Source organism: Mastigoproctus giganteus, chromosome 11 (assembly GCF_048544385.1).
Source record: "Mastigoproctus giganteus isolate SK-2022 chromosome 11, ASM4854438v1, whole genome shotgun sequence".
NCBI classification, from domain to species: Eukaryota; Metazoa; Arthropoda; class Arachnida; order Uropygi; family Thelyphonidae; genus Mastigoproctus; species Mastigoproctus giganteus.
The window spans coordinates 74,962,860-74,978,663 of record NC_143585.1 but is presented as its reverse complement, the minus strand read 5'-3'; the positions used below and the strand labels follow the sequence as shown (position 1 = coordinate 74,978,663).

Genomic DNA, 15,804 nt, shown 5'->3' with positions numbered 1-15,804 from the left:
CACTTTTTCTTACTACTGAATACACCATGAATTGTCAAACTAATATAACAAGCTTATCTGTGAAAAGATCTAAACCTCCCAAGCACTTCCTAATTCATGTCACAAATATACGTGGTCTCAATTCTGATATCTCAACGATGTCCATTTCCACATGCAGTCTACCAAAACCCATGTACTTTTTCTGACAAAATCTCAGTTATTGGTTGATTCAACTACTGCTCATCTCAGATGCCCAAATTATTCGCTGTATGATTCCTTTCGCCTTAAAGGTGGTACAGAGACTTGGCAATTTGAAATCTACTCTCTTTGATCTTCTCTGGCTTAAAATCTCTCTACCTCATTGTGTAAAATTCATCTGTTGTCTCTACCGTTCTGCCAACTCCACTAATCACTTGGAGCTCTTCGACTTCCTCTCTTTGCAACTTGACTTTCTCCCGTCCAACTTTCCTAACAGTGAGGTAATTTTCCTTGTGATTTTAATGTTCACAACTCCAGCTGGCTTCTGTTTTCAAGTCACACCGACCCAGCTGGTCAAGATGCTGAGGCTTTTACAATTACTATTGACCTTGCACAGATTGTTCATTTACCTACAAGAATACCGGACAATCCTAATCATACAGCCAACACGCTTGATCTTTTTCTCACAAACAACCCTTCTAAGTACACGGTCGAAGTGAGAGGCCCTTTAGGCACTTCAGAACAAAACTTGGTGATTGCCTCTTCTCCAATGGAGCCTTTATCTCATGGCTATTCCCAACCTAGTGTTGTTTGGCATTATAAGAATGCAAAATGGGATGACCTGTGAGATTTCTTTTTTTCTTTTCCTTGGTCGGATTACTGTTTCAAAACTTCTGATGTCAACGTTTGCTCAGATCGTGTCAGTGAAATTATTCTTGCAGGAATGGACTCCTTTATCCCACACTCCACTTTAAAATCTCGTCCTTTATCAAAACCTTGGTTTTCCAATAAATGTGCTAAGGCTGTTCAAGAGAAGAATGTTGCATATCGTAATTGGCTTGTTTCTAATTCTTCAGTTTCATTTTCTGCTTACACCAAAGCTCGAAACAATTGTAAAGCAGTTATTAATCAGTCCAAACTAGAGTTTGAACAGGCTAAGAGTAGAAAACTTGCTTCTTGCTCTAATGGTAGCCGAGCATTCTAGTTCCTTACCAAAGCTATTGGCCGTAACTTTTGCCCATCCCTGCTCCCACCTCTGTCCAAACCAGATGGTTCTGTTGTCACTTCAGCCAAGTATAAAGCTGAGCTGCTAGCATCCCATTTTTCTTCAAACTCATATATTAATGATCTTGGTAAAACACCTCCCACCATTCCCAACAAGCTCCATTCAATGCCTCCTGTGGTCTTCCATCAAAAGGATGTCAGAAGGATTTTGACAAATCTTGATGCTAAGAAAGCTCCAGGTCCCGATGGTATTTCTCCACTTTTTCTCAAAACCTGCACTCCTGACCTTACTCCTATTCTTTGCCGCCTTTTTTCACTTTCTTATTTCAAAGGTGTTTTTCCTTCTGCTTGGAAATTTGCTCACATCCAGCCAGTTCCTAAAAAGGGTGACAAATCCCTCCCATCCAATTATCGTCCCATTGCAATTACTTCTACTCTTTCTAAAGTAATGGAGAAATCAATTAACCGCCAAATCTTAAACTACCTAGAAACCTTCCATCTGATCAACGATCGCCAGTATGGATTCCGTCAGTGTCGATCCACTGGTAAGTGATGTTCTGGCTTATGTTACCCATTTATGGACTAATTAAATGGAAAGGTTCGGTGAAACACAAGTAGTTGCTCTTGACATCTCAAAGGCTTTCAATCATGTTTGGCATAAAGGTCTTCTAAACAAGCTTCCATCTTATGGTTTGCCAACTGTTTTTAGTAATTGGTTATCCAGTTTTCTCTCTGATCGCTCACTGAGGGTGATGGTAGATGGCTTTCTGTCTTCTAACTTCTCCACTAATGCCTGTGTCCCCCAGGGTTCAGTTCTTTCCCCCACTCATTTTTTCTTGTATATAAATGACCTTCTTCCATTGACTGGAAATCCTATCCATAGTTTTGCCGATGATAGCACATTGCATTCCACTTTCCATTTTGAGAAACCTTGCCCTGCTCAATCAGCTTCAACTTCTCGAAAATCTGCTAACAGATCGTTAAATGCCGATCTTGAGGTAATTCTCCAGTGGGGCAAAGCAACTTAGTTGATTTCAACCCTTCTAAAACTCAGTCTTGTCTTATATCTCACAAAAAGAATTCTTCTGCTCCTATGCTTATCTTTAATGACACTCCAATTTCCAGGAAAAATGATATATCTCTTTTGGGGATTACCCTGACTTCTAATCTCTCTTGGCACAAGCACATTACAAATATTGCTTCCTCTGCATCTAAAAAACTTGGTTTTCTCTTTTGCTCTCGGCGTTACTTTTCTTCCAAACAGCTGTTCACTCTGTATAAATCGCAATTCCGCCCTGCCATGGAATATTGTTCCCGCATCTGGGGTGGTGCCCCCAAAACCTCTCTCAGGCTTCTTGATTCCATTCAGAAGAGGGCAGTTAAGTTAATTAATGATTCATTTCTAACAGAGTCTCTCCACTCGCTGTCTCATAGACAGCGTGTTTCTGCTGCATGCCTCTTCTACAGATACTTCCATGGGCACTGTTCTTCTGAATTGGCTTCTATAATTCCCACTCTCTCTTTCAAAACAGTCCGAACACGTGTCGCCACCAGCCAACATCCATTTACTGTCCAACTTCAAACTCACAGAACCAACTTTTCATCTTCCTCATTTATTCATTCAACTGCCGTTTTCTGGAACAACCTTTCTTCATCCGTATTTCCTGAAAATTACAGTCTACAACAGTTCAAGTCCAATGTCAACAAATATCTTCTTTCGTCTTCTCAACCTCCAACCCAAGCATGGTACTAAGTACTATAGGTTCTAATACCTCTCGTGTTTGGGGTTTACATAAAAAAAAAATAAATTAAAACCTACAATTCCACTACTATTCACTTCAGTATTAGTTATGTGATGATACGATATTCACTCCTGCATTCAATTCAAAATTAAGGACCGTGTTCAACTATTGAAATACATGTTTTCCATGGTGATTAACTTTAACTGAATAAAACTTTTGTTGTACTGCCTATTCTAGACCAAAACTCAAAACTTCCAATTCAATATCTTTAAATCATTTGAAGGCAAGTTTATAATATTTGTTAGAGGTGTTGGTTTGTTAAGAGTTCCTTACATTTTGTGGGTTCAGCTCTAAAACAGTATTTATAAGCTAGCTGCTAGATAGTCCACTGGACCGAACCTATTGGTAACTCTCTAGGAGGCTTCCAGATCAGCTAGTGTATAATCTCGCTGCCTCTACTCTGTCACAGTGATTGGAGGGAGTGGGAGTGGTGTGTATGCAAGGAACATTGTCGAGACCATGTTATGTCAAGGAGCTTGGTATATTGATATATAGCTCACAAACAGATCATAAAAAATTTTCAAATAATTGCATTAATATAACACTTTTTTAAGAATTTTTTCCATTAACTTTTGAGTAAATAGCTTCAATAAAATGTACCATATAAATATACGGTGTTTCTGTACACACTAATTTCCTGAAACTACCTGCAGGATTATCCAGGGGGGGGAAAGAAAGAGAGAGGAGTGTTAAATATTTGTCTATTTTTTTTCTCTTTTTTTCTCCCAGAAATCTGCATGTGCATACCACCTTTGAGTAGAAATACATTTTTAGTAACAATTGTGAAGTTGCTGGAAATAATCCAAGAAGATATTATGTAACATTTATAACTGACATTTTAGAAAAACTAGATGCAAAGCATCACCTTGCATATCCAGTATGCTTACTCCCAAATAAGCATACTGAATATGAAATCCTATGTTTTGCACTCTTTCATCTCCATTAGAGTTACGTTATGATTATTTCAAAAAACCTTTTGAATGTACCTTGTATTATTAAATACTTAAAAGTGACAAGTAATATATCATACCAATTCACTGGCTTATTTTTGCAACTTTCAAGTCTGGCTAAAGCTGCTTCTCCTGCTTTTTTTGCATCATCTGACATGCGATGATGTGCTGGCTGGAAAGATTTTTGTGGTACTTTCTGGACATCAGAAGAAAGTCTATGTCCTGCACCAGCGGCTCTAAATTTTACGTCTGACCTCCTTCTGTCAAAGAACTTCTTAATATTGGACATTTTAAAGAAAAATTTTTAAACCATTCTAACAGAACACAACAGTTATCTTTAAATTCGAGGTGTATGTTCCTTAGGAAGTTTCAATTCTGTGGCTTCCTTCTTCAGATCTTCAAGACTTCTACTGGATGCTGGAATCAAAGAAACAACACATGTTTTATAGGTGAATTAAAGGAACAATATACATTTTCTCTTTGAAATTAACATATCTTTAAATGAATTACCAGAGTCCAAAGACTCTATAAAAAATTATACATGGGGAAAAAAAAAAAAAAACATACAATTTAAACAATATAAATGTAAAAGAAAACAAAAAGTTCAGCCTGCTCCGGAGGAAAAATAAAAAGTTTAACTGATTTCTAAAGGGAGGAAGACCATATATGAAATTATCTGCAGTACTCGGCCCAACACAAATTTATCTAACCTACTCAGCTCTCATGGTTGAGATGAAATTATGCTTCATCCTGCAGAAAGCAAAGCTGAATAAGCACTACCACTGGCATTTTTTTCATATATGGTTCCAGCATCTCAAGCAACAACTACAGATATCATTCAGCCTTTCATTCCTTACAGGAATACCTATCCCAAAACAGTGCTTCTATGAACTACAACACACCTTTACTTGTAAGCCTTGAGGTGGTCCTTGAGGTTGTCACAGACATTCTCTCAGATATGCCAGACAAGCTGTACTTGCTACCGGGAGTCTAAAACGCTGATGTAACTGATATTCCGGTGACACTCAAGTCAAGGGGACCCAATTTCGGCGAAGTCCGAACGGTCTGTGACAGCCAAATCCTCTGCTTGCACCTTCACGATGGTGGAACTGATAATAATCCTGGGTATAACCTCCATGCACAAGGACAAGGTGGGTGACCACCCAGGTGTGAACCAACGTAAGCAGGGGTCGAGGTGTGGCGCCCACACCACATGCAGGAACGCCGCCTCTCTATGTTACCAGGCAGTACTAGGTGGTAGATGACTCTCATCAACCAGTGCAATACCACCACTTTGCTTACTGGAGGCTTGAAGTGGTGGAACCCATGTTTAGTCTCTAGAGCTAAGTTCAGGTCAACCCTTCCCTATCTCTTCCATCATGCAGTATGATTGATGACTTTTGAGGTTAGGATGAACATCGTGGCGAGATCCAATATTCTTTACATTTCGAGGGTACAGCTCTAAAATGGTGTTCGCAGGCCAGCGACTAGTTAGTACACCGGACCGAACCTATTGGTAACTCTCTAGGAGGCTTCCGGATCAGCTAGTGTATAATCTTTCTACCTCTACTCTGCCAGATAGTGACTGGAGGGAGTCCGAGTAGGGTGTATGCGGGGAGTATTGTCAAGGATCTGGGTATATTCTTACCATGCGTACGCCATATCCAAAAATTTCATTACTTCATACAGCATGTCCCACACACTTTTCCTTACTATTGAATACACTATGAATTGTCAAACTAATAGAGTAAGCTTATCTGCGAAAAGATCTAAACCTCCAAGCACGTCCTAATTCATTTCACAAATATACGTGGTCTCAATTATAATCTCAACGATGTCCATTTCCACCTGCAGTCTGCCAAACCCCATGTACTTTTTATGAGAGAATGTCAGCTATCGGTTGATTCAACTACTGCTCATCTCAGATGCCCAAATTATTTGAAATTATTCAAAGGTGGTACTTGTGCATATGTCTGTTCTGATATTCCCTGTCAGAGACTTGGCAGTTTGAAATCTCCTCCCTTTGATCTTCTCTGGCTTAAAACCTCTACCTCATTGTGTCAAATGCATCTGTTGTCTCTACCGTTCTCCCAACTCCACTAATCACTTGGAGCTTTTTGACTTCCTCTCTTTGCAAACTTGACTTTCTCCAATTCAACTTTCCTAAGAGTGAGGTAATTTTCCTTGGTGATTTTAATGTTCACAACTCCAGCTGGCTTCCATTTTCTAGTCACACCGACCCAGCTGGTCGAGATGCTGAGACTTTTGCAATTACTAATGACCTTGCACAGATTGTTCATTTACCTACAAGAATACCGGACAATCCTAATCATATAGCCAACACACCTGATCTTTTTCTCATAAACAACCCTTCTAAGTACACGGTCGAAGTGAGAGGTTCTTTAGGCACTTCAGATCACAACTTGGTGATTGTCTCTACTTCAATGGAACCTTTATCTCATGGCAAAACCCAACCTCGTGTTGTTTGGCATTACAAGAATGCAAAATGGGATGACCTGCGAAATTTCCTTTCTTCTTTTCCTTGGTCAGATTACTGTTTCAAAACTTCTGATGTCAACGTTTGCTCAGATCGTGTCTGTGAAATTATTCTTGCAGGAATGGACTCCTTTATCCCACACTCCACTTTAAAATCTCGTCCTTTATCTAAACCTTGGTTTTCCAATAAATGTGCTAAGGCTGTTCAAGAGAAGAATGTTGCATATCATAATTGGCTTGTTTCTAATTCTTCAGTTTCATTTTCTGTCTTCACCAAAGCTCGCAACAATTGTAAAGCCGATATTAATCAGTCCAAACTAGAGTTTGAACAGGCTAAGAGTAGAAAACTTGCTTCTTGCCCTAATGGTAGCCGAGCATTCTGGTCTCTTGCCAAAGATATTGGCCGCAACTTTTGCCCATCTCTGCTCCCACATCTGTCCAAACCAGATGGTTCTGTTGTCACTTCAGCCAAGGATAAAGCTGACCTGCTAGCATCCCATTTTTCTTCCAACTCATGTATTAATGATCTTGGCAAAACACCTCCCACCATTCCCAACAAGCTCCATTCAATGCCTCCTGTGGTCTTCCGTCAAAAGGATGTCAGAAGGATTTTGACGAATCTTGATGCTAAGAAAGCTCCAGGTCCCGATGGTATTTCTCCACTTGTTCTCAAAACCTGTGCTCCTGAACTTACTCCTATTCTTTGCCGCCTTTTTTCACTTTCTTATTCCAAAGGTGTTTTTCCTTCTGCTTGGAAATTTGCTCATATCCAGCCAAATCTTAAAAAGGGTGACAAATCCCTCCCATCCAATTATCATCCCATTGCAATTACTTCTACTCGTTCTAAAGTAATGGAGAAATCAATTAACTGCCAACTCTTAAACTACCTAGAAACCTTCCGTCTGATCAACGATTGCCAGTATGGATTCCGTCAGTGTCAATCCACTGGTGATATTCTGGCTTATGTTACCCATTTATGGACTAATTCAATGGAAAGGTTCGGTGAAACACAAGTAGTTGCTCTTGACATCTCAAAGGCTTTCGATCGTGTTTGGCATAAAGGTCTTCTTAACAAGCTTCCATCTTATGGTTTGCCAACTGTTTTTAGTAATTGGTTATCCACTTTTCTCTCTGATCGCTCACTGAGGGTGATAGTAGAAGTTAGAAGACAGAGATGGCTCTCTGTCTTCTAACTTCTCCACTAATGCCGGTGTAGCCTAAGGTTGTTCTTTCCCCCACTCTTTTCCTCTTGTATATTAATGACCTTCTTCCATTGACTGGAAATCCTATCCATAGTTTTGCCGATGATAGCACATTTAATTCCACTTTCCATTTTGATAAACCTTGTCCTGCTCAATCAGCTTCAATTTCTCGAAAATCTGCTAACAGATCCTTAAATGCCGATCTTCAGGTAATTCTCCAGTGGGGCAAAGACAACTTTGTTGATTTCAACCCTTCTAAAACTCAGTCTTGTCTTATATCTCGCAAAAAGGATTCTTCTGCTCCTATGCTTATCTTTAGTGACAGTCCAATTTCTAGGCAAAATGATATATATCTCTTTTGGGGATTACCCTGACTTCTAATCTCTCTTGGCACAAGCACATTACAAATATTGCTTCCTCTGCATCTAAAAAACTTGGTTTTCTCTTTCGCTCTCGGCATTACTTTTCTTCCAAACAGCTGCTCACTCTGTATAAATCGCAAATCTGCCCTACCATGGAATATTGTTCCCGCATCTGGGGTGGTGCCCCCAAAACCTCTCTCAGGCTTCTTGATTCCATACAGAAGAGGGCAGTTAGGTTAATCAATGATTCATCTCTAACAGAGTCTCTCCACTCGCTGTCTCATAGACATAGTGTTTCTGCTGCATGCCTCTTCTACAGATACTTCCATGGGCACTGTTCTTCTGAATTGGCTTCTATAATTCCCACTCTCTCTTTCAAAACAGTCCGAACACATGCCGCCACCAGCCAACATCCATTTACTGTCCAACTTCAAACTCACAGAACCAACTTTTCATCTTCCTCATTTATTCATTCAACTGCCGTTTTCTGGAACAACCTTCCTTCATACGTATTTCCTGAAAATTACAGTCTACAGAAGTTCCAAGTCCAATGTCAACAAATATCTTCTTTCGTCTTCTCAACCTCCAACCCAAGCACGGTACTAGAGGTTCTAATACCTGTCGTGTTTGGGGTGTACATAAAAAAAAAAAAAAAGCTCAGTTTATACCAAGAATGATTAGAAGATATCTGGTAATGAAATCTAATTGTGGTTAAAGATGAACAAATTAAAAAAAAAAAAAAAACTTTATGTAAGATAAAAGATAGGACTAGATTTTAGGATTGAAGAAAAATATCTGGCAATCAGCATTTAAGGAACTAGCAGTGAATATCAATTTGTGCAGATCAAAGTTTGTTGAATTGGAAAGGGAACACTACATATATCAGCAGGAAAACTATGCAAAGAATTTCTAATCAATGGAAGAAGGTCACTAACACATACATATAACTTAAATATCTAACTGGAATGGATCTCTATCCATTCAGAGAATAAATAAATTCAGAAAAAAAAATTAAAAATATAAAAAGTACTAATGGTCTAGTAGCTATCTAAGAAGTATAAAGTAATGGCTGATTTATTTATTTTATTTCAATTTCTGATACTGATTTGGCATGTACTGCAAGATTGTTATGTGATATTTCACATAAGCATCTTTTAACTGAATTCGCATTATTTTCAGTTTGCATCGTTGATGCATAATTACTGAAATTAATAAAATATCCATGATTATGCCACTGCTCACTGGACAATTCTCTTCTCTTCATTTATCATCACCCCCACAATTTTTGTTTATAATTTTAATTTTATTGCAACATTTTCACTTTTCCTTAACTCTCCACATTTTATTTCAATGTCAATTATATTATGATTTTATTATTATTAGTAGTAGCGACAAATGATGAAAGAAAGCAAGCATGTACAATAGCAGCCAAAAAATAAATAAAAATAATTATAAAAATTTAAAAAAGCAAACACTTCCCATCACCTGTCCAATCTCTCTAACACTTTATATAGTTCTTCCTTGAATTTATTCAAACTAATCAACTCTAAAACACCAGTTTGCTCCAACAACCAACCACCCTCTGGCTGAAAGCAAATCTGACCTACAATCATCCCTCCTCAGTTTGAATATATGCCCCCTCAAGTGTGTAATGTGAGCAAGAGAAATGGATTCCATCAGCAATGGGCTTACTCGATTCATTCACGGCCTTAACCACCTTATCAGAAATCCTTAAAGGTGCTCAGTCTCCAGATGCTGCAATTTGCAAAACTGAAGCTTTTGCTGGTAAGAGCACCCTTTTGCTCCCCTCACTAATCTTGTTGCTCTTCTCTGCACGTGTTCCAACAAATCTATCTCCTTCAGCAAATAAAGCTTCTAGACTTGTATGAGGTACTCAAGATGTAGCCTAACCACTGCTTTATGCAACAGGATAATCACCTCCTTATTCATGCTGGCAAAATTCCTCTATATCATTGGCAAAACTGCCATGAGCTATCTGGCTGCCTGTCTACACTGACCAGAGAACTTCAAATCTGACTGCACAATGATCCTCAGAGCTTTTTCATTCTCCACTGCCCTAATTCTGGTACCAAACGGCTAGTATGTTAATCTGGGATTACTGCTCTCCAAAATGTACCTTACATTTTTTTATTATTATTGTTATTATTATTATTATTATTAGCTATGTGGTGCAGGGAAGCCTGAGGCTTTTACTGCACTAGCCAATTAAAAAAAAAAAAAATCCTGAGTTACCTGAGAGAGAGAGAACAAGAGTCTTGTCAATATTAAACTTCAATTGCCACTTCTCAGCCCATCAGCTTAATTTTTCTAGATCTTGTTGCAGTAGCATATCTTGATTACTGCGGTTAACTAACATGTCAATCTTCATATCAGCTGCAAACTTAGACATTAAAGTACAATATGCCTTCATCAATATCATTAACAAATACAGAAAATAACAATGGACCCAGTACTGAGCTGTGGGGTACCCCACTAATAACATTAGTCCAAGAAGAGCAGTGCCTATCGATACCCACTGTTTTCTACTCCGCAACAATTGCTTTAACCACAGGAGCAACTTGCTCAATGCCACTATGTTACAATTTGTATTCTATGTACACTTGAGACATTACTGCTGGGAAGCCAGCAAATTTTTTTTTTTTTTTATAATTTAGTTTCTATTCATTCCACTTACATATTTAAGTTGTATTTACAGCAGTATCTGAGTGAGCAGCTTTGCTTAATGTTCTGCCTAAATTTAAAACAGTATCAGAATTGCTTCATTTAGCCAAGTTTTGTACTTATATACTGCTATTATTTATTTTATCTTAAACAAATTTTTTTTTTCTAGAGAATATTGCATTCCTTACCTGCCATTCTGCAAACAATATCTCTTCTAATTTCTATCCTTTAATTTCATTGTATATTACTGATATATAGTAATAGTATTCGGCATATAGTGCAATGAAGCCACAGGCTTTTGCTGCACTGCCAAAAAAAAAAATCAAGTAGATAAGAAAATAAATTATATGCTTTTCTCCTCACACAGGTAAGTATCCAGTTGACCTATGAATTTATGCAAGCTGTCAGCCTCAACTACCTGCAAGGGCAACTTATTCCAGCTATCAATGACTTGCTGGCTAAAAGAAAACTTCCTACAAACTAATCTAAACCTCAAGCCCTGTGCTTTTAAATTTTACCCCTAGTTCTGAAATTCTTTAGAACAGTGTATAGTGTTAATCGTAATGCAGCTCCAAGGGTTCCTCCCAACTCCGCATCAAGCAATGTGAATACAAACTCTGTAAAGGCTAGATTTATGTAAATTAGTGAGCATTATTGTAGGTTGTGTTGTTCATCTGGCATCTTAGCCTCGTGGCTTTTGTTTTCACACAGAAAACTCTAGTTTACCACCCAGCATCATGAGGAAGTGGGCCATGCAGTAGGAAGTATAAAGCACCGACAGGGTGAACCCTGTGGTAGCCAAGGCTACAGACAGGGAGAATCCAATAAAAAAAAGTGAAACCTAGAAGGGAATACTAAGGATAGGAAGTGGTAGAGAGAGGGCGGGACCCAACTGATTGAAAGGGGAGGGGACAGAAGAGGGCCCCAGGTCAGTATGTCCACCCTGCTCTGAAGGTGGGAGGTGATAGTTGGCAGTGGGGTAACCCACCAGGCAAAGGGAGGGGCTGCCACCTAAGGTGGGGAGGGATGTGAGAGAACAACCAACCCAAGTAGTAGGAATGAGAGTTCATAGGGAAAGGGATTACTATGTTGTAGTGCCTGTTTGGTGTTCTGTCCCACATTGGTCGGGGGGGTCAAGTCCTGCTGACTAGTGTCTGCATCCCACACCACACTGGCTAAGTAGCCATGGCATGGTGTCTGCTTGGATGGGCAGGTGGCCATTTATGGTCCCCTGCCCATCATCCAATCTGGGAGGGGGGAATAAAAAAATTTTTTCTGTTAAATTATATGTATATACAGCAATACCTCGCTTAGCATGGCTTCAACCAGCATGGGTTTCACTATAACACGGTTTTCAATTAAGTTTAAGTCAAAAATTTACTGTACATATTACAACTCATTCAATAGCCTAGACACATACTCTACCAACATGCTGCATTGTCGTAGCCTAGGTATATTTACATATATGCTGTGGTGCTAACTCTATTGTCTCACATGCACATGTGACAAAAGTTCCCCTCAGGCAGTCAGTGGCAAAACACGCAACAGTGTTCAGTATTCTTAATTCCATCCTGCTATGATAGCTTTTCACACTTTTCATTTCATAATTTATTTTTTACCCCTTTAAATACGATCGAAAATATGTCTGCATCTTGGCTAGAAATCACTGCCAACAACGTGCGTTCTGTTTGGAAGCACGTTTTACCCCATTTGGCAAATGATTTCACTGGTTTTAAATTGCAAGTTCAGGCAAATCTCGAGGACATTGTGAAGATCAGAACAGACTTTGGACACTGCCAATGTATGTAACTGCACTGAATCATATGGAAATGACTTAGATGATGCAACTCTCCTTGAAATTGATGAGCAAACTGTATATGAAGAAGAGGAAAACAATTCTGAAGTGGTACCAAAAGAATTTTCAGCAGAAGAATTGGAGAAAGTGTTTCAGGGGGGCTGACATGGCCTGCGAGGTGATTATGAATGGAGATCCGAACGTTGAACGTAGCATCAAAATAAGGCAAATTTTACAAGATGGGATTCGATGCTACAAAGACTTTTACGCCGAGAAAAAGAAGAGATGACTTCAGACTTCATTACTGAAATACCAAAATAAACAATAAAGTTTTTTTCCTCTTCTTTCATGATGCTACCGTTTCATTAATAAAATTTTTGCAATATTTTTCATTTCAAATCCTTTTAATTGGCTATCAAGTGCAAATTATAAATTTATTATAATTTGTTTATAGACTATTTCTCTGGTATGTATTCAATTAAAACCCGTTATAATTATACAATCAGCACAGTTTCACATAACATGGAACAGTTTCGGTATCAATTATCAGTGCAATGCAGGGTATTGCTGTATATATATTCCCCCCCCCCATACATGCATTCTCTTTCTCACGTGGGGGGGAATGCAATAGTGTGTAGGGAAATTTAAGATAAAATACTTTTAAGATTTACTTAAATAGTTTAAATTTAAAGAACAGCTAAAATAAGGGCTGGTGTTAATAAAACTTAATAAGAATTAAAATTTGTATTCTTTCTCACTCATACCCATGCTTCCATTCATTCTTTCAAGCATTCGTTTCAGTTATCCAATTCCATTCTCTCTGCACTGCATCCCCAGGCCCCTCAACTTACTATTACTATTCAGTCGGGAAGCAGTCCCTGCTGCATGTCTTACATGCCAGGGAGGAATGCAGTGGGTGTATTGGTGTTATTAGTAACTAAGTTCATTTATGTTAGTGTGCATACTCTAAAACTACATACAGTAGGCCCTCGATTTAATGGTCTAATTGGGGGAAAGGGTGTCCACTATTACCGAAAGTCCATTAAATCGAATGTATTTTAAAAACATATTAAAAATGAACTAGCATTAGCATTAGTAGAGGAATATGATGCAAGAAAGCAAGCTTATTCAACATCAGCCAAAAAAAAAAAAAAAAAAAAACCCACTCCCATTTCACCCCTCCGTTCGTTCGAAATACCTGTCCAGTTGAGCTTTAAATTTGTTTAGGCTATCAACTTCAACAACAAGTGATGGAAGTCGGTTCCACCAACCAACCACCCGCTGGCCAAAGGCAAATTTCCGCACATCTATCCGACATCCGTCCTTCCTCAATTTGAATTTATGCCCTCTGAGGTGATTATTCTGAGCAAGATGAAGAATCCCATTGGCATTGAGCATGCTCAAACCATTCAAAGCCTTATACACCTCTATCAGATCACCTCGCCGGTGCCTAGTCTCCAGACTCTGTAATTTGCAAAACTTAAGCCTTTCTTCGTAAGAGCAACCCTTTGTTCCATTTACTAATCTTGTTGCCCTTCTCTGTACCCGTTCCAGCAGCTCTACATCCTTCTTGAAATGAGGCCTCCAGACCTGTATACAGTACTCAAGATGTGGCCTAACCATTGCCTTATACAAGGGAATAATCACCTCCTTATCCCTGCTAGAAAAATTCCTGTATATCATTGACAAGACACCATGAGCTACTCTTGCAGCTCGTCTGCACTGCTCAGAGTACTTCATATCTGCCTGCACAATTACCCCCAGGTCCTTTTCATTCTCCACCACTGTCAGTGTAGTACCGCAGAGTTGATACATTGCTCTGGGGTTACTGTATCCCATATGTAGTACTTTACATTTGTCAATGTTAAACTTCATTTGCCACCTCTCAGCCCATCCGTTCAACCTTTCCAGATCCTGTTGCAGCAGCATAGCGTCAGTAGTGTCCTTAACGACCCTGCCAACCTTTGTATCATCTGCAACTTGGACATTAAACTTGATATCCCATCATCAATATCATTCATAAACACCGAAAACAACAACGGACCCAACACTGAACCTTGAGGAACTCCACTAATAACATTAGTCCACGTTGAGCAGTGTCCATTGATTACCACTCTCTGTCTTCTGCCACTCAACCATCCCCTTATCCATAGCAGCAATTTGCCTCCAATGCCACATTGCTCCAATTTGTGCAGCAGTCTTCCATGTGCAACAGTATCGAAAGCCTTTCTAAGATCCAAATATATAATATCAAAGTTATTCCCTGCATCCAGTTCTTTTGTGACTACATCATAGTATCCAATCAAATTGGTCAGGCAAGACCTGCCCTTAACAAAACCATGCTGCGTCTGAGCTATAACGGAATTCTTGTCTAGATGATCCTGCAGTGCTTCTTTAACCAGTGCCTCCATTAATTTACCTGGAACAGAAGTTAAACTAACAGGTCTATAATTACTTGTGTCAGCCTTTGATCCTCCTTTGTGAATTGGGGTTACATTTGCACATCTCCAGTCTATGGGTACCTCCCCTGAGTCCAAAGAAGCTCTCATAATTATGGCTAGGGGTTTGCATACTTCCTTTGCTGCCTCCTTTAATATAACTGAATAGATCCCATCCACCCCAGGTGCCTTTTTTATGTTTATCCTCAACAATCTCTCCTCCACTTTCCTCTCAGTTATTACAAAATCATCCAGCTCACTGCCAATGTTTACTTTACCTACATCATTCTCCTTCCTGAATAACTCCTCATGCGTGAATGTAGATGCAAAATACTCGTTTAGATTGTTAGCCACCTGAGCAGGATCCTCAACTGTTGAACCATCAATATCCAGTGGACCAATCTGATTCATCCCTTTCCTTCTCGAGTTCAAATATGTAAAGAACTCTTTTCTGTTTTTCTTTGCATCCTTTGCCAAGGATTTTTCGTAGTCTGCCTTTGCCTGCCTAATCTCCTTTGTGACTTGGTTACAGACCAACTTATATCTGTCATAGGCTTCCATGTCACCCATTAATTTGTATGTATCCCATGCATTTTTCTTCTCTGCCACATGTCTCATTAGTTCATCTGACAACCATTTAGGCCTAAACCTTGAACAATATTTCTTAGTTGGTATGTAAAGCCTGGTAGCCTCCAAGATTAGTTCCTTGAATGCTTCCCATTTTGAGTTTGCTGTTGGTAACATCATCAGTTGGTCCCACTGTATAGAATTTAAATACTGTCTCAGACCATCATAGTTTCCTTTACGAAAACAAAAACCCTTCCCTTTACCTCTGATGGTAGTTACCTCCTTGAGTAAATCCCACTTCAACACACTGTGATCACTGCCACCTAGT

At 39.1% G+C, this 15,804-nt stretch overlaps 1 protein-coding gene across 1 annotated transcript in view; it reads right to left on the bottom strand.

Annotated features, from left to right (window-relative positions):
• The window catches only part of Gint3 (GDI interacting protein 3), an 84,761-nt gene that overhangs the window by 49,968 nt on the left and 18,989 nt on the right, over positions 1–15,804 (bottom strand). Inside the window, exon 2 of the mRNA XM_090385128.1 lies at positions 4,015–4,351. Within this exon, the coding sequence (XP_090241254.1) occupies positions 4,015–4,223 (209 nt within the window). The 5' untranslated portion in view covers positions 4,224–4,351. The remainder of the gene's footprint in view (positions 1–4,014; positions 4,352–15,804) is intronic.